We start from the raw sequence: 23,401 nt of genomic DNA, 5'->3' as shown, positions 1-23,401 counted from the left end.
CGGGAAAAACGCTCCGAACGGCAATTCGGAGCGTTTTTTCCCGAATCGGAATCGGCCCCATAGCCTCTTACTCATGGCCTGCTCCAACGTGTACAGAATCCTTCGCCTCAGACTGAGAAGGTAACTTTTCAGAGCAACTAATCTTGTACCTGTCTCTGACCCGCGCTACATTGTGTTTGGCTAAACTTGTGTCTAGCGCAAGCAGATGACCACAGACAACCCTTTGTGCTTTTAGGTTCTATTTTAACTTAAAACTTGCATATCATCAGTTCTACTGATTGGATTTTCGCTATTCAGGTATCATTTTATTATTAAAATGTATTCTATGTTTCTCTACAATTGTTTGGGATTTTTCTTGTGTTTTCACTGCGTGCTGCATAAAAACTTTACACATTGCCTCTACGGTAAGCCTGACTGCTTTGTGTCATTCTACCAGAGGGTTAAGCACAGGTTAATTTAATGACTTTTGCGGTTCTCCCTGACTAAGATTGTGGTTGTTGCCTGAACGGGGCTTCCATCCCCCTCTACCAATAACTTAATTTCTTACAATCTGTAATGGGGAAAAGGAACACGAGACTAGTAAAATCAGACAAGAGATTTAGATCATATATTTATTTCAAGCCCAATAAGCATAATCTCTTTGCTCAATAAAAGACTACTCGCAGGAAATCTTTCCAAGCTATCTGGAATTCTTATGTTGTCAAGGTGTGATTTATTTATTTATAAAGTTTTATGTGCATAACATAATAAAGGCCACAAAGTGCTTCGACTTGCATCAGTGTATCCTAGATAGGGAGTAGGATTTTGTTTGCCTTATATGGAAGATGCTGGTTGGGGTTCAAAGATGTAAATATAAGCATAAGGTGTTGCAGAGTCTAGACGTACACTTACCATTTTAGGAGTGATCACTTTCTTAAGGTTGAGACTGTCAGATTGCATGGCATGTGGATAGACAGAGTCCTCCAGAGAGCATGTTGTATACAGTAGACCCAAATGCAACACAGATTCAACTCCTGTCAAACTACTGAGGTATTAAAACGTGCAGGACCAACCCAGAAGCAAACAGAGGCAAAACCACTGAAGGCACAGTAAAGTACCTGGGTTTCGATAGTTCTTTTGGGATGGGAAAGAACATTAAACATAGGTCACAGAACCAAACAAGCCATAAAGGAGGCAGAGAACTTGGTAGGTTTTACAAAAGGTAGAGATGACTTTTCAACTAAGGCACCTTCTACTGAAAGAATACAGCAATCATACTTGTTTTTAATGGTAAACTAAAATTGGACTAGAACAATTCAGATTTTGTGTAATGAGTCATGACATCCATTAGAAAATAGTATTAAGATAAAATAAAACAAGCATAAAAATAATTCAATGCAGTGCTAATACGTGTGTCGCAAAAAATAAATATTTCTCAATTTGATACAAAGTGAAAAATCTTGTTCAAAACATTAATTAGCATAAATGAAATGTAGTAAATGAGTGATGTTTGTCGTACACATTTTAAAAGGAAATAGAAAGCTTCTTCAATGAATGCTTCACGTTAAATTCCAATTAGAAAGTACCGAAGGAATGCATATGAGTAAACAAATCAATTTCAAACCTATCTTACTATGGGATTTTTAACAGGGTAATGGCAAGTTCACAGTGAGTGTTATAAGCAAACCTAAAATATTAAGGGATGAAATGAATGTGTTTCATCACCCATCTTCAACACAGCAGCGCCAAAACGTGTTATTTGCAAACACAGTTCTACAAATTCAGATTTCCAGGTCCAGGACCCATATACCTTTTTGCTCTCAGACAGGTAAATGTGCCAGTACAGAAGATTTTCGCTAGGAGTAGGAGTTGAACAAAGTATTCAAAATGATTCCCAATGTTTTTCCTACCCACTAGCAGTGGCTGTATAAGAAAGGTGAAAGTGCCTAAAAGAGGTATACAATGTTCTGAAATGCTCTTTTAAAGAAATGAAATGCACAGCCAAAAAACACATATCATTTGATCTCTGGTTAGTCGGATAAGAATACCAAAGGTAACAATGTCACTTGCTAGGGAAGAGCTATGTTTTTAAAAATGTTAAATAATAAAATATCACATAATATAGCAAACAACAACTTTGACAGCTGATCCATAGATTAATAAAGATATTAAGCAGAATAATTTACTGTATCTCCTCAAATTCATTTATGTATGCTGAAAAATTCATAAAGTAATATAAATCTGTAAAGCGAAATTTCTGGTTCCATTGAATGGATTTTTGTTGGTGCTAATGCGCTAATCATTAATATCAAATTAGGAGTTGTTATATTGTTGGCAATGTGTGGCTGCTACAAAGGAGGTATGGAACAAGCTGTTACAATGAAAACAGGTGGAACACCTTATTACTCTAGGTCACTCAAGATACATTTATCCCTTTTATTATAATTTTTCTCGTTGCAGAACTGGTCTACAGAAGACTTAATACAACTAGATATAAAAAAAGACTCAAGAATGTACATCAACTGATCCCTACTGTCCTCAGGACGCTGCTTTGGGATGGAGGGCCAGCACGCATAGCAATTAACAAACTCATGAGGGGGTGGTATGATGGAGGAATAGCTCTTCCTGACATCCAGAAGTATTTCTGAGATGAGCAACTTATCACATTAACCAAATGTGTACATCTCCTAGCTGACGAGCCTGCATTTCGTATGGACCGATTAACCCGGAGGATACTTGCCAGCACTCAACGCGAGGCCAAGACACAACACTCCAGACACCAAGGACTGCCACTGTTGCAATCTGGCCCACTACACTTGCAGCCCAGGGATGGAAGTGGGGAAAAATAACCCAGGCTGCTCCCCTGTGAGATTCTGAAGCATTGGGTACCCAGGAGAGGCAACCCAGGTTTGACAAGTGGGATCTCATTGGTCTCTCAAAGGGTGGTGATTTATGATCTCTGGGAGACCTTGTCCCCTTCATCGACTTACAGCAAAAATATCAGTTGGCTCCTACTGAGACCTTGTTCTACATGCAGGTTCTACGCGATTTCCGGAAGGTTCTTCCTCAGGGAGAGGGACTGCCTGAATCTTCCACTTTAGAGGACAGACTGCTTGACGGCCACATGTTCTGAAAGGGTACTTCTCTCACATACCGAAAACTGATTAACAACTCCCTGGGGATACTCCAACATTTGCGGGGGCACTGGAACCTAGATATGAAAGGCTTTGAAGATGATGAATGGCCCGAGGCCCTTGCCACCCCGAAAGAGATAGTGATTACGTCTGGGTTTCACAAGATATTATATAGGTTCTAGTACGCATGCACCACCATGGTAAAAATGGGCAGAGAGACAGATGCGAACTACTGTCGGCAGTGTGGACAGCAGGCTACCTTCTATCATATCATATATTTTGGGAATTCCCTGCTGTGCAGCGCTATAGGGAGTCTGCGGTGAATTGTATTAACAGCCTGTGCGGCAGTGAGATGCTGCTCTCCACCAAGTGGTGCTTGCTCAACATTTGGGACATAACTGAACTGAACTGAACCATATGGAGCAGAACTGGATAACTCCGGGTCTGGCGATAGCCAAGCCCAATACTCAACAATTGTGGGGGGAAGAGACAGCACTATGCCTTAGAGACAGGAAGCGGGACATGGGCTGGTGCATGGTGGCTGAAAAGTGGTTTATAAAGGGCAAGGGTTGTCCTACCTAATAAAAAGATCTGATTATAAAAAAAAATGTACAGTAACTAAGAGCACTTTGCCAATGCAGGCAGCAACATGAACACTTGCCTAACATTTGTTACATTATTTTTTTGTAGGAAATAGAACATTGCTTTTAATTAGAAGTTGAAACGGCTTAGACAGCGATAACTGAATCTATATACATATCTCTGTGCAGGTTTATTACTTGATTTAAAGTACACATACATATCTGAAACGTTTTTTATGTAAATCAAATTTGCATCCTTTGCTAATGTTCTGGAAAAAACAGAGGATCTTCAAGCTCATTGACAATTGTGCCATTAATATGAAATATGAGGTCATTTATTCTAATAAAATATTAACCAAGAGTCAACAGAGGACAAACTTTAGGATGCAATATAATGCTTTTTTACTTTTAAAAAACAAACTATTTAGATTTCTGGTTTCAAATATCAATGTTCGCACAAATTAAATTATTGTTCAGGGAAAACAGCTTCTACAAAGGCTAGATCTGGGCATGGTCGATGGTGTTTGTTTTCAGTAAAATATAAATGGTAGAACAAAGTGGTTGAAAAAAGATGTCTTAAGGACAGCCTTGAAACTGTAAAAAAACCCACATTCTTAAAAATGAACAGACCCATCGCTGCATGTTTGATTTCCATTCCCGCTGGATACGGCTATGAAAAGGACTAGAGAACGACCAGCTCCAGTGTAACATTAATTTAGCAGGTTAAGTCCACGGTCAGATGCTTGTTGTAAACTGTTTGACAGTGAATGTTTCATTGCTGTCGAAATTCGGTAATGTTACGATCTTCCAACACGATCTCTAGGAATAAGTCTCAGTTCTGAACCATGCTTTAGAAAAACATTTCCTAAAAACATAAAACGAAATCATTAAGTACAAAGTTCCAAATGACATCTCAACAGTTCCATCACTTTTACGACTCAATTAAAAATATTTCTTTATTTATTTTTATTTATAAAGTTTTATATAGCGCGAACTTGACCCAAGAGGGTATCAGAGCGCTTTACATTTAGGATCGTTGTGTTACAAGTTACATCAGATACAAGAGCATAGTAAGGTACAGTACAAATAAACAATGTTTCAATAATTCGTAGGAGGGAAGGGAGGAAGGAATAAAAGCGGGGAGACGAGGGGGAACAATGCCCAATGTCCGGCTGGGTAGGTGACGGTCAAGGGGGAAAACCAGGGCCAGACTCCTCAATAGCTGTCAAGCAGCTCCATCGGTCATCGGCCATGTTGCTCAGGTCTCAGCGTTCAGGAAAAAACAGTTTTTAGTTTATTAGAATTAGCGAAGGAATATAGCGCTATCTAGACCCGTCGGTATCAGAGCGCTGCAGAGGAACATTGCGTTACAAATTACATCAGTTACAATAGCGTAGTAAGGTACAGTAAACCAACAACGCGGTTGAGAGAATTGATAGGAAAGGAGGGGAGGAAGGAACCATAGCAGGTAGACGAGGAAGAACTGAGTCCAATGTCCGGAGGGACAAATACAGAGGGAAAGGGGAGAGGTGGAGTGAAAAGGGAGAGGACGAGGGAGAAGACGGAAAAGAGATAAAGGGAAAGTCAGCCCAAAGACCGAGTGGGTAGGTGACGGCCAGGGAGATAATCCAAGACCAGTGTCCTCTATAGCTCTCTTGGGAGATCCAACAGGCATCGGTAAGAAAAATGGAAAGAAAAGAGACAGGGAAAAGGCAGAATGGCAGAAATACGTAGCGGTGGGGGAGGGGGAGACGGGGAGAAGGGGAGAAACAGTGTTCAGTGTCTGGCTGGGAAGGTGACGGTCAGGGTAAAAATTAAGGCCGATCTCCTCAATTAGCTGAACAGAGCAGCTTCACCGGGTGTCAGACAAAATGCTCGATATAGTGCCGGCTAGACCCGAAGGTAACAGAGCGCTAAACATAAGGTTCCACAAAATTAAACAGTACATTAGAATCAGGTAACATCAGTTGCTGGAAAACATTTCAAGAGCATAGATGCAAAGAAGGGTAAGGGGGTAGGGAAGGTGGGGAAGGGGAATATAGGACAGGGAGATGAAGGGAAAGTCTGCCCCGAGTCCGGCTGGGTAGGTGACCGCTAAGGGGAAAGTCCAAAGCCCATCTCCTCTTTAGCTATCAGGTAGCTCCAACGGACCATGGCCAAACAGCAAGGTCTCGGTTAAGAGTACAACATTTTAAAGAGTATAGGAACACAAGAAAAGTGGAGTGTAGAGGGGGTGGTGGAGAGGAAAAGGGTAGGGGGAGAAAACGACAGAGAGACAAAGGAAAATCTGCCCAACATCCGGCTGGGTAGGTGATGGTTGTGGGGGAAATCCACAGCCCAACTGCTCTTTAGCTAGCAGGTAACTCCACCGGGCATCGGTCAGCTAGGTAGGTCTCAACGGTCAGGGTAAGGTCCCAAAGTCAATGTCAAGGTGGGTGAGCCAGGGTAGAGGGGGAGCACCTAGGAGTTTAGTCCATTTGTGTGGAGGCTAAGAGGAGGTCAGGCACCCAGGTAGTTTGCAATCCCTCAATTGCTTCATCCTGATGATCGTGACTCCCACGGCCGCTCTATTGGAGTCCTGCATCACCTTGAGTGAATAGACTCTCCCCTGCTTGTTGCCCTGGAGGGGAAGATCGTGAGAGGATAGTTTGTGCCACGTATGGGAGGTACAGGATGTTGAGTTTAATAGAGGGGGTGAGGAGAGGACGGCCAATGTGTTGAGTGGTGATGCGGGCCGTTGGTGTCTGCCACAAGTCTGAGGTATTCGTCAGGGGACAGTCAGAACTATTGTCACCCATCCAAAGATTCGGCAGTCGTTCCGCTCCGAGCCGATTCAACCGGCCACCATTTTGTCCTGGCGGAGCCTCTGTGGAATGGAGACCTTCCAGTTAACATTCTTGTCTCCCTACTGCAGCAAAATGAACAGAGCTAACAGAATGAATTGTGATCTGAGCGCCGTGGATGAATTACATGGCCTGCTTAAAGTAAGAAATGACTAAACGTAGGTTACCATCTGGATGAGGACATCCTGAGAAACAGAAATTACACCTTAGGTTTAAGTAAATAAAGATCAACTGACAGCTCAAAACTGGGACAGAAATTACAACAGTAATCAGTGGCAGCTTTGTACATTGATAGTGGAAGTTTTCCTAATCAAGCCAAACGCTCAATAAATCAGGGATTTGTAGAGCGCACTACTCACCTGTGAGGGTCGCAAGGTGATGGGGGAAAGGGGGTTTCGGGCAGCTCCGGTCATCCGAAGAGGCAGGTCTTGAGGCTCTTCTTGAATGCTTGCAGTGTGGGGCTTCGTCTGATGTTGAGGAGTTGGTTCCAAGTCTTGGCCGTGATGTAGGAGAAGGAACTGCCTCCCGTTTTGGTTCTGTGGATGCAGGAGAGTTCGTCCAAAGCTAGGTCAGTGGAGCGGAGGTTTCTCTTGGGCCATAGAAGGAGATTCCTTCACTGAGGTACTGGGGTCCGGTGTTGTGGAAGGCTTTCTAGGTGTGTGAACAGCTTTAAGGTCACTCTTTTTTCGACAGGGAGCCAGTGTAGGTCTCAATGGTGCTGGGTGATGTGGTCTTGTTGTGAGATGCGGAGGATGAGTCTGGCTGTGGCGTTCTGGATGGTCTGGAGTTTGTAAAGTAGAGACTTGTTGATTCCGGCGTAGAGGGCGTTTCCGTAGTCTAGCCTACTGATGATGAGTGCGTGGGTAAAAGTCTTCCTGGATTCGGGGGGAATCCATTTGAAGGTCTTGTGGAGTATGTGGAAGGTTTTGAAGCCTGCAGAGGATATGGCATTGATCTGTCGGTTCATGGTGAGTCGAGTATGATGCAGTGGTTGCGGGAGTGGTCCATGGGTGTGGGAGGGTTGCCGAGGGCAGGGACACCAGGTGTCATCCCACGCTGAGGGGGTGGATCGGAGGGGGAGGACTTCCGGTTCCTCGGAGTTGGGCTTCAAGCAGCTGCTGCTCATCCAGGATGCAACGGCCTTCATTCTTTCCTGGAAGTTGTGTCTGGTGATGTTGGGTTCCTTGCTGAGGAAGAGGATGAGCTGGGTGTCGTTAGCCTGGGATACTATGCTGAGTTTCTGTTTTCTGACAATGGTTGCAAGGGGGCCATGTAGATGTTCAAGAGCGTGGGGCTGAGGGAGAATCCTTGGGGTACTCCGCATCTGATATCTGTGGGTTCAGATAGGAAGGGCCGGAGACTTATTTTTTGGGTTCAGCCAGCGAGAAAGGAGCAGATTTAGACTAGGGCAGTTCCCTGTATGCCGGCGTCGTGGAGTCTGGCGGCTAGTGTGCAATGGGAGACGGTGCCGATGGCTGCTGAGAGGTCTAATAGAATGAGGGCTGCAGTGTGATCTTGGTTGAGGAGTGTGCTGAACCGTCCATGGCGGCCAGGAGGGCGGTCTCGGTGCTCTGGTTGCTGCAGGATTGAGATATGTCAAGGATGTTGTTTTTTTTAATGTAGTTTGTTAGCTGGATGTTGATTATCTTCTCAGTGACTTTGGTTGGGAAAGGGATGGGATGGTGTTGCAATGTATAATGGTACTTATTTATATAAATAGATCCAGTAGACGTTGGTATTCTTGAGTTGGTATTTATTGGTTAAAATAGGTAAAAGGAAGGTAAGTAGGAGTAAGGGAGAAGGTCCCACCGGGAGCAGCATCCAGCTGCTCAGCCCACTCATTCAAACTGACCACACATTCAAACCATGCACACAGGAACATTCCAATGACATCATACATACACAGGCTGAGCAGCAGGGAAAGAGATGAACAGGATATAACAGATGGGCCTGTAGTTCTTGAGGTCCTTCGGGTCTGCAGAGGGCTTCTTGAGGACAGGTTTGACTTCTGCGCGTTTCCAGTGGTCGGGGAAGGTGCAGTTGATTGTACGTCGTAGTTATGGTGCAATGGTGGATGTTGCCCTGTGAAAATTGTGTGGCGGGCAGGGGTCAGTTGGGGGCTCCGGAGAGTATGCTCCTCATTATCTTTGCAGTGTCTTCTGCAGAGGTCCACGCAAGGATGGTTGGCTGAGTGGTGTTGCCAGTGGAAGGTGATGGGTCGGTGCCTTGGTCATGTTTGGCGAAGTGGTCGTAGAGTGCCCTAAACTTGTGGTGGAAAAAGGAGCAGAGTTTGTTGCAGAGGTCCTGGGAGGGAGGGACATTCAGGTTCGCTGGGGGGGTCTGGTGAATTCTTGTATGATGTTCAAGAGTTCCTTGGACTTGCGGGAGCTGGAGTGGATTCTGTCCTGGATGAAGTCTCTCTTTGTAGATCTAGTGAGTTGTCATTCTGGAGGGGTGCAAGCGTGTTGGTGCAACCGGTGATCCATTTGTGGAGTTTGTTGGCTGCAGAGTTGGTGTCGGTAGTGGCGGGGGGCAGGAGTGTGGCTGAGGGCAGAGGCGAAGTGCTCTTCAGTGATCTTGCTCCAGTTTCTGCGAGGGGCGTGGCGTTGGGCTGTGTGCAGTAGGTTTCGAGAAGGAGACGTGGATGCAGTGGTGGTCTGTCCAGAGGGGGTGCGTGGTGTGACTGAAGCACAAGTTGATTCCTCCGGCAAAGATGGAGCCGAGGGTGTGTTCCGCTTAGTGGGTGGGGGTGGTGACGAATTGCTTCAATCCGAGGTTGTCGAGGTTGTGTAAGAGTGGGGCGGAGTTGGGGTCCCTGAGGTTGTCAAGGTGGAAATTCAGGTCTTCGAGCAGTATGTAGTCCGTGAAGGCGAGGGCGTGGGGCACAATGGGGTCTGCAATGGTGTTAGTTAACGGGGTGCGGGGTCCAGGAGGTCGGTGGGCAAGAGTTCAGCGTAGAGTTGTTCTGGGGTTGACCTGGATCTGAAACTGTATGTGTTCCATAGGGGGCGAGAAGTAGTTTGAGATGGAGATCGTCAGTCGGAGGTAGCTTTTGTTGACGATGGCAAGGCCTCCTCCAGGGTGGTTGGGGTGGTCTTTCCTCTGGATCTTGAACCCCTCGGGGGTGGCCGTTGTGATGTCTGGTGCGGAGCTGGTGTTGGTCCAGGTCTCTGTGAGGAAGGCGACATCGGGCGAGAGGGTGTTGAGGAGGTCCCAGGTTTCTACTGCATGTTTGTGCAGGGAGCATACGCTGAGAAGGATGCAGCTCTGTGTTTGGGTGCACCAGTGTTGTATGGGTTGGCAGTAGCTGTTGGGGTCCGGAGGTGGGTGAAGGTGCAGTGGCAGTGTCGGCAGGAGAACGGGCCTTGGGTGATGCTCGGGGTCGAAAGCTGGAAGATGTTGTTGCATCCAGGGTTGAGTTCGTGGAGGGTTGCTGGGTCGTAGTGGCAGGGGTCGGAGCACCAGGGTCCCTGTCCCTGGCGCTGGTTGCGGTTGGGTTTGCCTTTGGCATGGCCACACAGCGGCCGCAATTAAGTAGGGGGCGGGGAAGGGAGAGCAGCTGGGAGGCGGCAGAGGGAACATGAGAATTTAAACCTCTTGTTTATACTGGATGGCAGAATAAGGTCTGAAAAAACGATGGTTCAAGCAGAATGGTTGTAACGCAAGGAGAGTGTAGTTCTTAAAGGAGGAAAGGGATGGAAAAGACAACATTTTTGTCATGTTGCCCTCACACACCCCGAGAGGTGTCACGCTTCATCATTGGGCCTTGCTCCTCGTCGGGCCGGCGCTCCAATGCCCGATGGGCTCACCGTTTCCGGGGCTCTTTATCGGAGATCTTTTTAGAGAAGCCGTATGGGTGCGTGCGGGTATAGGGATAGTGAGAAGGTGTGTGCACAGAGGTGGTGATTTAAAATAGGTCAGGGACAGTCCTATACAATAATTTGAATGTGCTCGGTAGTACATGCCTAATTAAAATGAAGTGGATGTCCTAGTGGGTAGTTATGTTCCCAGTGGACTATCGCTAGTGTGAGGTCGACATGTTTCGTGCCTGCTTATTCCTAATGGAATCGGGTGGCACTTCTTCAGGACCTATGAATGTGTCGTGAACAGCTAAAGACAGGTTCCAGATTGGTTGAAGGTAGCCTGTCCTGGGGCCCTAGTAGTCCTGTACTGGGCACTGTGGTGACCTAAGAGAAGGAAACCAAAAAACAAAGCAACAACAATGTTGCGTAAAGGAGGGAGAGCGAGGAAACAGGGGGAGGAGGTTAAAACATGAGCTTACTTATGTGATGCGGTTGTTTACGAAGTGATGCATGCTCAGTAAAGGGGCTTTCAGGCGTGAGACATTTCTGATGAGCTTGAAAGTGCATTTTTACCCAGGGAGCCCGCTCCAATTTTGAACAACTCAGAAAGGCTATATGAGGAATTGAGGAACAAGGATGGCTCTAGTAATCCATGCTCCTGCTCCTGCCCAACTGTAGGAGATGACGCCCCTATGGGTGATGAAATTGTTGATTTCCTTGGGGACTCAGATGACGAGGAGAGTACATCCGGGCCTTGGCACCCTAAGGGGATCATTAGGCATGTGGAACCTCCGGGAGGAGGATGGAATATCTACTGGCCTTCTCTGGGAGAATGAAAGATCTAACTGTCACCCTCCTTCTGATAAGTCAGATCGGGAGGCTATTTATCAACCCAGATCCACAGAATGGATTCAAGTGCATAAAGTGGTGCCCTACATGGTGTGCTGCCCAGCAAACCCCAATATTAGGAAGTTTGCACCAAACATAGGGTGGAATGCCCTAGATCAACTCCAGGGAGCAAAGTAGCCTTACCTCTGGAAATAGACCCCATGATGACCACCTTCCTAGCGAAGTACGTCAAGGAAGCCAACAAGAGTATTGACCACTCCTGCCCAGACACACTATTGGATTTAACAGGCAGCTTACTAATATTATGGATTTGGCGGAGGAGCCAGGTAGTCAGGGTCCCAAATATCACCACTTATTTTCTCAAGCAATACAAACTACACCATACCCCCTGAACAGAATAGATCCCTCCTCATCAACGTCGATGCAAAACTGGGTGAACTAGCTGGCCTCTTTAGAGGAGGGGCAAGCCTTGGAGACCACTTTGGCACCACCTTCGTAAAATAATTGGGAGCATTTGTGTCCAAGTTCACCTTCCTAGACAAACCTCAAGCATCCATCAACAATGGATTCGCCTCCAAGGTTTTAACCAGGGCTGGTCATGGGAGGGGGGCCCTTGACTGGCCGCTACTTTCATCAATCGTTCCAATGGGCACAATACAACAAAATGGACCACTGGCAAGATCAGAGCAGATTTGGTGGATACTTCTCTTTCCGTTGAGCGGGAAAAGCTAGAGCTGCCAAAAGCTCATCTCAAGACACCTTCAACCTCTGAAACTACTTTGGTAAATGGCACCTGCTTATCTAATGTAAAAATAGAGGGTAGGTTGCCCCTCTTTGTACAGAACTGGCAGGCTCTAACCAACAATGCCCGAGTCCTGCAGACAGTGACTGGATTTCACATAGAGTTTTACTGTTCTTCCAAACAACCTCACCATCTAATACACCTAGAGGCGTAGTTGTTGCAGGAGAAAGGAGACATTGGCAAGTAAACAATACACTCATGAGGTTTTGTGAGCAATTTATTTTTGGTCGAAAAGAAAGATAAGGGGGTAAAGCCTGTGATAAACCTCCGAGAATTAAAAAAAAATGGCTGCTCCATCACCATTCAAAATGGAGAGCATTCATCTTCTCAGAGACGTCCTACGTCCAGGGGACTAGGTGTTGCGATTTGATTTACGGGATGCATATCTTACCTTCACTATATTTAAACCACATTGCAGATTACTTCAATGTGTAGCAATAGGACAGTGGTATGAATTCAAGTCACTCCCTTTTGGCCTGTCCTTGGCGCTTCACCAAGGTCTTGAAGCTGGTGGTGGAGCCAATCAGGACAAAGAGCATTGGATTCATAGTATATTTGGACAGCATCCTAGTGATGGAACGATGCCTGTGGAGGCTGACTGAACAACAGCCCAAGATAATCTCACTTCTGGAAAGCTTAGGATTCATCAACAACTAGGAGAAGTCACTCATGGTGCTCTCTCAGCAAGTAACTTTCCTAAGGTTAGTCATCGATTTAGTCAATTTTTCCCTCAGCCTTCTATCAAAGAAGATTGCACAAATGTGTCAGGAGAGAAGAACTCAGGCCAAACCCAGAGCTTCCCTTTCTGACACAGAATAAAAAAAACTCCTGGCTCTCGTAAAAGAAAGTTTTAGTTCTATTAAGGACAAGGAAGTGATTATTATCCCACCTGAGGTTCTCATCAAACCTGGAACCACCCGTAGAAATGGGAGTTACATTACAGAATTCACAAAAGAGCTATTAAACAGATAACCATATTAACAGGTTTTGATGGTTAGATTTATCATATAAATTGTGCTTACAGACTTTTTTAATGATATGTATATTACTACTTATTCTAGAAGAGATTAAGAGGTAGTCATGATATTCTTCTTACGTTTGTGGTAGGAAACGATCGGAAGATCAAACAAGCATTGGCATAGCCAATAGGTCCCGCCTTTGGGACCTTATAAGTGTTTAGCCATGCAACACTTGATGTTGTTGCAGCAAGGATATTGGGCTGGATAACTAAACACGTATAAGGTCCCAAAGGCCAGACCCATTGGTTTTGCCAATGCTTGTTCTTTTTGCTCAGGCCAACATTAACCCTATCCCAAAACCCGGAACTAACCAGACCAGTGGCAAAGACTTGGGAAGGAAGGGTAGAACTAAATTCTCTAAGAGCCTAGTCATGCAGGGTGGTAGTGATGGATAAAATGGGTTGTGCATGGCAGATGATCCTACCAACATTTCCACTGATCGACTTGTTAGTGGTGCAAGTAAGCCCGGGTAAAACTCTGCAAAGAAATAGTGCAAAAAGGCTCCTGACGAGCAGATTTGTTAATGTTGCTCCTGTGCTTCTTATAGGATATTTACTTGAATTAGATCTTTTTTATGCAACATGGTGTAATGACGTAATCTCTGGCATTGTGCATAACAAGTGTGCCGAGAAATGCTACAAATTATGCAAAATTATGCCAGCATAAAGGGAAATCCAGACTGATTTAGTGATTAGTTGATAAGATGGACAAGTGCCAGTGTAATGTCCCATTTGCACCTGTTAGAACTGGGGGTCTCTAATTGGCAGAGGTAAGTACCTTTGACCAAGTAGGGACCCACACTTCTAGTCAGGGTAAAAGGATATCCACAGTAGATAACCCCTGCTCACCCCCTAGGTAGCTTGGCACGAGCAGACAGGCTTATCCCCAAGGCAATGTATAATAGTTGCACTTAACACACGCAGTAATTTCTCAACACACCACAAACTGGGACCACACAGGTAGGTATATGTAAAAATATATCTTTATCTAGTTTTAGGCAGATTAACCACTGGCAATATAGGTACACTCAATTAACTCTTCCTGAAGCTTTGTATTGGGATAAGAAGCTATCCGTGCAAGCACAGTTCAGTCTCGGTCTTTTAAAATAGTGGGAAGGGAGGTTATCAGTAGAAGCTCTGAGTACTTTAAAAATAGCTGTTCGCCGTATCTCTAGCGCTGTTCTGAGGCGCCGGTATCGTGTTCACAAAGAGAAAGTCTCCCCACCTCGGTAAAGCCTTCCCGCGGCCTCGTGAGGCGCCGGTACCGTGTTCACCAAGAGAAAGTCTCCCCACTTCGGTAAAGCCTTCCCGCGGCCTCGACCGGTCCCGTCAGCTCTCCGCCCGCTCTGATAATTCTACGAGCGGCGGGGAGCCAGGATGCGACTTATGGGCTGGGACGGCTGCTCGGGGACGAGGCACACACCCACGGATCCCTCGGTGAGGTCGGGTCTACTCACGGACTCGAACGCGGCTCCTTCACACTGCCCAATCGGTGCGCGGCCCTTCAGGCGAGCCCCTCATGACGTGGAGACTCCTCACGATGATGGCCACTCGCAGCGCGGCTCCTCAAACGAGCCCCTTGTGATGACGATGATGCTGCGGCTTGGGAACCAATCCCAGCGCGGCGGTGAGGGGGCTTGTCGCTCTATGCCAATCAGGGCTCTGTTCCTTCGGTTTCTCCCTCGGTGGCCCCGGCCAGGCACGGCGAGATTTTCGGGACGTTTCTGGCCCCGGGCAGCGGCGATGAACTGGCGGCAAGTGATTTTCACGTGGCCAGAGGCGGGCAGAGTGCTCGTGAAGCCACCAACTCTTTCTGGGGGATAAATCACGGAGGGAGGCACAACAAACCTCCGATCCTCTGCAGCAATGTGCCGATGAGCACAACGATCCTCCTCTACGGCCAGCAGTTGCAAATCGCGCTCCCAGCAGCAATTAAAGTACGATCTTCACAGCGTAGTTCAGTTACTGTGGAACCTTTTGACCCTGGGTTCCAGGACAGGAGGCCAGCTCTTCTCAGGCCCTTGGAGATTCAGTTAGAAGACACAGCACACAGCAAAGTCTTTGTAGGTCAAGCAGGTAGGGGCACAACACACAGCAAAACCCTTCTTCTTCTTTCCTTCAGTTGGATAGCAGGAGAGGTCAGCCCTTAGAGCACACAGCAAGGCAGTCTTCCTTCAGTTCCTTCAGCAGTCCTTCTTCTGGCAGAGGTTCCTCTTGATTGTAGAATCTGATTTCCTGTTGTCAGGGGTCCTTCTCTTATACCCCTAAAAGTCTTTGAAGTCTTTGTGCAAGTGTGCCCTGAGCCCGGTCTAAACCAGTTCTGTGTGTTGCTGGAGCCCTTGGGCTTCCTGGCTTCCTTCTTCCTTTCAGTGTGAGGGGCAGAGTTGATAGTCGCCCAGCGGGAGGTGGAGCCAGCATTGAGGCAGGCAGGCACAGCCCTGTTCACTGCCAGGTGCTACCTCCTCCCACCACTCTAGTTACAGATGCAGTCATTCAAGCACGGGCTGACTCAGACAACCTCCTGGGGGCTCCCCAGCCCCTGTCACCCTCAGACCAGACAGTCAATCCACACGCAGGCCCAGGCACACAGAAGGGTTAGACAAGAGAACAGACACTTTCTAAAAGTACTGTTCTCAAACACAGAATTTAAAAACAACCTTTCCTAAAAGATGTGTTATTAAATTCTGAGTTCAGGGATATCAATCACTTATGTCCCATCTTGTTCCTATATGAAGATAGGCTGGTGTCCATTGGGACCAGCCTCCCCCATGTTAGTCTATGGAGCAAGATAACCTTGCAGCAGTGAGCACACAAAATGGCTGCTGTTCACTACCAGAGCATGTTACCTGCACTAGTACATGCTCTACCTTTCCTATACACTGCACCCTGCCCAGGGGGGTACCTTGAGCCTTCCATAGGGGTGACCAATATGTACATAAAGGGAAGGGTTAGGCCCAGCCAGTGGGGACACTGGCCAGGAGGACATGGCAGTTCACTGACTGCACACAGGCACCGCGGTGGCAGGCCTGAGACACCATTTTAGGGCTACTTATGTGGGTGGCGCAATCAGCGCTGCAGGCCCACTAGTAGCATCTGTCATCACCAGCCCTGGCACACACAGTGCACTTTACTAGGGACTTCATGGTGATACAAATATGCCAATCAGGTATACCCAATCAATATGATAATTTACATAGGGAGCACTTACACTCTGGCACTGATCAGCAGTGGCAGAGTGTCCAAAGCATCTAAACCAGCAAAAACGAAATCCAGCACAGCATCAAAAATACAGGAGGCAGAGGCAAAAAGATAGGGGAAAACCACGCCAAGGGTGTCAGGTCTAACAGCACCCGTGAAATCTTTGTCCCTTAAAAATGTTGGTGCAAAATTGAATTGGCTTTAATGCAATTTACATAATGGAGCCCCTCGATGGACCTTCAGATGACCTCTGGCTGGCCAGATTTAAATCCACCTTGCATGGCCACAATCTTGTTTTGGCCTAAAAAGGACACCGCGAGTTTGTGGACAGTTCAACGACTGGACAGGGTGGAGGCAGATGAGTGAATTAAGCAAACTATCCATTTTAATTGCTTTTTATTTTAGAGTTTCGCAAGTCATGGACATTAATAATTATTTTCACCTCCTTTGATTTAATGCTTGGGATTAATATAAAAACTGCATACAGGGAACCATCCTAAACCATGCCAGGCAGCCCGATAAGAGTGCAGGTCAAGCAGAGTTCACATTATAAGGCTGAAAATGAATGAGCCGTTCTCCCCCTTATCAGCAAGTTGTGCTGTTCCGTGGGAGCCCGTCTCACACTTCAGAAAGCCCCACAATTAGTCACCATTCCGGGCACCCCGTTCACTGAAGCCAAGAGCCTGCTAAGATAATCAATGTCCCCATAACAAACGAGCCGGGATTTAAGGTTCATCACGCAGTGTCAAACTTGTTTTGGCTGTTATCCCAAACTCTGCGATGGTGAAGGACGGTCTGCATTAAAAGCTGCGAGTCTGAGCAGTCAGAAGGGCCAGCATTTCCTGTCATTTCTATCTGGGCAACAGAGCCTAGAACTTGTCTCTCTGACAGGGAGGCGCTGCCTTGGAAGTACCGGAAATGCGCAGTCTGAATTCCCAAATATTCGTCAAAAAAAATAATCAAGGAGAATTCCTCCAATACATATGGTCTTCATTTTAACATCCCAAGACAGCCAATAGAATTTGAGCCACCTTGGTCAAAGACATATCACTCCATTAGTCAAAGACATATTGCGCGCTTAGTTAAAGACATATCAAGCTATTATTCAAAGACATATCACGACTATTCAAACAAGTATTTGGCGCGGCAGTAAAAGTAACGCCGCACGGCCGTGAAAGCGAAAGTGATCGCGATCACTCTAAAAGCAAAAGTGATCGCGATGACGTGCTAAAGCATGCTAGGTAAGCGCGCAGCCGCGCGCGCGCTTGTGCGCATGAGAGTAAACTGGTGGCCGCTTTGGTAGCACTTTTAAAAGCAGCTACTAAATGTCTCGGCCAGACCAGCACATGCACTGGATCAGGCCGAGACCTAAAAAGGAAATGATAGTTCATGGCAGCTGTCATGTGAAGAAAGAAGTCAGGAAGTGGGTGGCTTTCTATAAAGAAAGCTGGATGTCAATTGGCTGTGAATATGGTCTTGTTTGTGTCAGTGTTCTTGGGAGTTGTATTTCTTTATACTTGTATTACAAGACCGCTAGAGAATAAAAGTGCGGAAAGTTCATGTATAATACTTGGTCCATGTCCTTAACAAAATTTAAACTTTCCTTTACAATATCTAAGACATTTTTCATTGTACTTGAGCTGCAACGTTTCCAATTTTAAAGGGGGGAAGGAACCAGGTCGTTCAAGAGGCTTAGATACCCCTGAAACCACCATGCCCATGTCTGAGGTCAAAATAGAACAAAAGTTTATTCCAGATCTTCTGCTTTCTCTGGCAGAAGGTACTTTTTTCCTATTTCCGATAGGAGTATCAAATAGAGTCTGCAACCTGCTGCTTGGTGAGAGCGGCATGACAATTAGTTGTTGAGTGACTGCAGGTGGCAAGCAATATGGTGGTGACAATTCAGAAGGAAGCTCAGCATACAGGCCACTGATGAATAGCTCACATTTTAGGTGGAATGCAAGCTATAAAACAGGTCTCTGCTAGAATAAAACATATTGTATGGGAATGTGCACACAATCAAGTATATATCATCAGTCCTTAAATTAAATTCTCCAGGACATAGATAGCCCAGTAAGGCACTATACTCTAGGATACTGTCTACTCTGAATTGTAAAAGAACACCATGATGTGTCATTGGTAAAAAGCAAGAAAATAGGAACGAAATCCCTCAGAGGATGGAAACCACACCACTCTTAGAGAGGACTTAGATATGGTGCACTAATAAGAAACTTACTAATGAGGCTTAGTAATAGGAAATAATCTCACTGCAACAGCAGCTCGTGCTCCCAATGTTTCAAGATGTACAAAGTATTTAACTGTCCTGGAACTTTTTCACTTTTAAGGTAAACCACAGCTTAATTTATTTTTAAACAAAGAAAGGCTCGCTACTGAGATTACACCCAGGAAAAGTGAATATTTATTTACTGATTTAAATGGCTACAAGCTTAATAATTATCATCCTCAAAGTTATGTATCTGTGACTATCACTGCATTAGGAGGCTTGGGTATTTCACCATGCTGCTTTTACTGCTTCTTCAGCAGCGCTGGTATTATGAAGCTTGGGGGTGACGGTGGGATGGGTGAAACTGGTACAGGACATTTTGCCTAAGATCTGCTCTATTGTCCATGTAATTTTAGTTTGTGCAGGTGCAGAGCAAAAAGTACACAAACGCTAGTGTTCGTTAGTCTCAAAGGAGAACCACTAACCTACATATTTACAGAAAGAAAGGTTAGTCTAGAGCTGGTTTTTCAATTGGAAGAAGCCTTTATTGCATGTACTTTTAAATATTTTACTAATTGTTCCCAGGCTTTTAGCTAAACAGACAGCAGGTCGCTACATTTCTCACAGAGTCTTTAACCTGCAGAGCAGTTTCAGAATATATTTGTTTAGGTATTCAAGTGAAATTGTTGTTTTAACAGAAAGGGAACTTTCATTTGGATTTGTTGTCCTGTTATTTTATAAAATGGACAGAAATCATCTATGGTAACAGCGTTTACTCATTTTAAACTAGCGAAAACAATTACAATTGACAATGTCATGGCAATATCATGCAACTGTTAGGAAAAAAGAAAACAAAGCATACTTACCAGCTGTCTGTGCGGGGTTAATTCCTATTCCATCTGGTAGACATGGTAAAATAAAATAAATCTAAGTAAACAATCTCATAATGCAAAATGTGCATAATACGAGCAGATATTACATAAAAAGCCATAATCACTTTGCAGTTATGGTAAATGTGCTAATTCCCAGCAAAAGTGTTTGACTCAATTAGACAAATCACCAAAAAAGTACAAGACATGCTCATATAGAACTTTATAAATAAATAAAATAAATAAATTCTTCAAGCAAGAAGGAAGGCTTTTGGATGGATGTCCCAAAAGCTGCTTTTCCAATTCCAATTTCCGCAGGAAGTTTTGCTTTCCAGTAAAAAGGGCAAAGCGGGTGTGTAAGTGAGTCACCCTAATTGTATGCCCAGACGAGGGTCTTGATTGTAATGGGGTGGAGGACTCATGATACATCTCACCGATGTGTATCAATAAGGCAGAGGTTGGGTGTATGTGCACATTCGGGCAAGACTAACTAATTCATGGCAAGCAGACATTTTTATCAGGCACATGTATATATGATCCTCGATACGCTGTTGAAGATGATGGCATGTCCAACTTTGTCTGAAATTGCAACAGATCAGCAAATTGTAAAGTGCACAAATGTTGACTGCGTTATCTCGAAGCATGATTGGATTTTTCAGGAAGTGAGTTGCAAAAGTCCCCTTTAAAGCACAGAGAAAACCAGACCTTTTTTTAAGCATAATTTTTGGGTCGGGGTAAATACAGATCTATGGTCCTGACCAAGCGTTTAGGAGTGAAAGCATGGCAAAGACCGAAAGGAGACGACAAATATGAACCCTTACCAAGCAGGTTAGTGGCTCCGTCTCGGGGATTAGAAAGAAATTAGCAGACGTTTATATGGACTGAAAACCTGCTCTGATTAGCAGAGTTAAAGATCTGGAGGTTAACTATTCCATATAAATTATAGCTTTTTGCAGACTTCTCCAACTACTGTGTTAGGTTGCTCGCTATCAATTCAGACTTCCCATTCTTAAATGAAGGTGGGCAATATTATACAGAGTGTGTTAAACACGTTAGTAAAGAGATCTAACATTTTATACCCTGATATTAAGACTTTTAATCCCACTTATGTAAGACAAAGTAAATCAAAGTTGCTTTAAGGTCGGTTGCCCATTTGTATATCAGTTTGCCACCTGCCAGTTTGACTCTTGTTCGTTTCATACAAATGGCGAGGGCCTCACTCCTGAGCACAAGGGTGCTACCAGCAAAGCTGGAGCTGGGATAATTTGAAGCCAAGAAAACAATCTTAATCTAACAGATAATGTTTCTATAGGAGTAGTACATCTTACATTTGTACAAATAGTGGTCACTGACAATACAATTAACTCACTGGGAAGAATGGATTTAAATCACAATCTACGTGCAAGCCTATAACTACAGTGAATCATGAGAAATGGCTACTATCTCTCATTACACTCACTGTATCATCTAACCTGAGAGACAACCCCTCTGCCCAAGTAGCAAGCCTTTAACTCCTGTGGGTCCTTTTCAGTAGCTCTTTGGTCTTGCTTTCACCCACTGTATCTTCTATGCAACTCGTGAGACTGTCCTGCTGCTAAGGTGCAAGCATTTAACTCATGCTTTACGAGGCATAGCTTATCTCCCATTTGTACCCACTGTATCATAAGGTAACCTGAGGGACAACCCTGCTGTTAACGGTGCAAACCTTTAAAGCGTTGCAACCTCTGGATAGCTCTGCTGTCTTGGGTGCAGGCATTCAATCTCTGTGCAAACTCTGCAATAGCTAGGCTATCTGAGGCTACAAGTGTTACGTTGCACAAGTTTGGACACGTTGCACAAGCAAAGGGGGGCGCCTATAGAAGACCTGAATAACAATAAAGGGGAAAGGAGAAGCTAACTGACCCACCCCGTTTTATAACTTAAGCCTCTCAAACAGAATACCGACACAGTGACGCAACACCACCACAACACCACAGAGAACCACCAAGCTGCCAAAAAGCCGTAGGAGAAGCCCACCGAGACAGCCGGAGAGGTGCAGGGCCAACTTCAACGCTAGTCAACAAAGACAATAGAGCACATCCACACTCGAAATCACTCTGGGGGAAAGTAATCCAGGTACCCTACCCTCACTCACACGCAAGAACACCAAAATGGCTGAAAGGGAAATGCGGACCCAACTAAAGAAGAGCAAGAACAAACCTGGGCCTGCTGACTCGCCGAGCTATGGGGGAGATTAACTTTGGGCTCCCTCCTTTGACTCTCACCTACCCAGCTTGACTTCGGGCTAACGCGCCCGCGTCTCTCCTGACCTTTCCTTACCCCTCCCCCTTCCCCCAACCCTCCCCCTCTCCGCTCCTACTCTTTCCAGCTTCTGTCCTCTGCCCTCACATGCCCTTGCCCTTGTCCCCACCCTGTTTTTCTGTGAACCTCTTCTCTCGCCACTTGAGACTGATCTATTTTGTCTGATGCCCGATGGAGCTACCTGGTGTCGCTATAGGGGAGATGGGCCGTGGATTCCCTCCTTGGTCGTCACCTACCCAGTCTGTCTTTAGACAGACTTCCTTTCGTCTCTACAGTTGTCTCTTCCCTTATCCTTACTCTCTCTCCTCCCCTACTCCCCACTACTTTCTCTCTCCTTTCTCTCCTCCCCTAATGTATTGCTGACTGTTTGATTTAATGTTTACTTGTTGTTCTTTTTCGGGTATATTGTTGAACCACATTGTTGCACTTCCTTTCGTCTCTCCTGTCGTCTCCTCCCGCATCCTCCCTCTATTTATGTCTCTCCTTCCCTCCTCTCTCAATGTATTGAGACCGAACTATTTTGTCTGATGCCCGATGGAGCTACCTGGTTTAGCTATAGGGGAGATGGGCCGTGGATTCCCTCCTTGGTCGTCACCTACCCAGTCGGTCTTTAGGCAGACTTCTTTTTTTCTCTCCTTATTGTCTCTTCCCTAGCTACTATCCTCTCTCCCCTGAATCTCTCCAATTGCCTGCTACTCTGCCTACGCCCCTGTCCTTTGCGCCCTTTGACTAAGCACTCCTTCTCCCCTTGTCGGGGGAAAGATCCAATATTTATACTCTGAAGTCTCAGCGAACCCGCTGAGTGAGTCCACTGCGCCAAGGAAGCCACTTACAATTGAGGTATGGTATGGCACCCCTTGCCAAAGCACTCCCTCTCCCCTTTTTGGGGAAGGATCCAGTATGTAGGCCTTGGAGTCTCAGAGACCCCTCGGAGAGAGTCCACTGCGTAAAGGGAGCCTCTTGCTATAGAGATAGGGAAGGGATACCACTTCCCCTGGGATAACAGCTTACTGGACTTTGGACGTTGCCTTGACTCGTCTACCGGTTTGTGTCCCCGTCACCCTTCCACTCCTCTCCCCATGCTGTGTCTCTCACCCTCCCCTCCTCTTTCCCGCCTTCATTATCTATCTACTTCCCCTACTCCAACCCCCCTCCCCTGAATCTCTCACCTTGCCTCCTTTTCCCCTTACGTATTTGTGCTTATTGTTTATCTCGACCTTACAAATAACTATGTTGCCATGCTCTAAGAACTGTGTAACCTTTGTAACGATGTATCCTGTAACTATGATCTGATGCTCATGTAAAGCGCTCTGATTCCTCCGGGTCTAGCCAGCGCTATATAAAACTTTTAAAATAAATGAAATAAAATACACATCTAATGTAGCATGTATAAAGTACCAATGAGATTCTATCAATGTGAAGGGAGTGAATAATTTATTGGTTTTTCAATTATTGGTGAAGGTCTTATATCTAAAGGTGGTGAAAAAGGCTCTCTTTGCAAATGGCAAAGGGGGAGCACTATGTGCTTTTAAAATACCCCTCACACACTAAGAATCCATCATAGGGGTCTTCCCGTCCCTCTACGGGGCGGGGCGTGCTGCGACCTACGAACTACGCGGGAGCACTTAATTTTTGACAATAGGCTATGTGTGATGTGTAGGACAGTGAAAAGTGATTAGGATAAAGTGTAGGGACCTATATAAGTGAAAGGTGAAAAATTAAAAACAAGCCACACACTAACAGCAGCACCTAAGGGGTAGGTCTGTTAGGAGTCATAGCCAGTAGGTTTTGGCAAAGCGA

At 45.6% G+C, this 23,401-nt stretch overlaps 1 protein-coding gene across 1 annotated transcript in view; it reads right to left on the bottom strand.

Annotated features, from left to right (window-relative positions):
• Positions 1-1,235: 1,235 nt before the first annotated feature.
• Positions 1,236-23,401, bottom strand: part of UFM1 (ubiquitin fold modifier 1) — a 114,637-nt gene continuing 92,471 nt past the window's right edge. The window contains exons 5-6 of the mRNA XM_078657233.1: positions 19,298-19,330; positions 1,236-4,559 (exon numbers count right to left, since the gene is read on the bottom strand). Of these exons, the coding sequence (XP_078513359.1) occupies positions 4,492-4,559; positions 19,298-19,330 (101 nt within the window). The 3' untranslated portion in view covers positions 1,236-4,491. The remainder of the gene's footprint in view (positions 4,560-19,297; positions 19,331-23,401) is intronic.

The sequence above is a fragment of the Lissotriton helveticus genome, chromosome 8 (genome assembly GCF_964261635.1).
Source record: "Lissotriton helveticus chromosome 8, aLisHel1.1, whole genome shotgun sequence".
NCBI lineage: Eukaryota > Metazoa > Chordata > Amphibia > Caudata > Salamandridae > Lissotriton > Lissotriton helveticus.
This window is presented reverse-complemented; position numbering and strand designations above follow the sequence as displayed.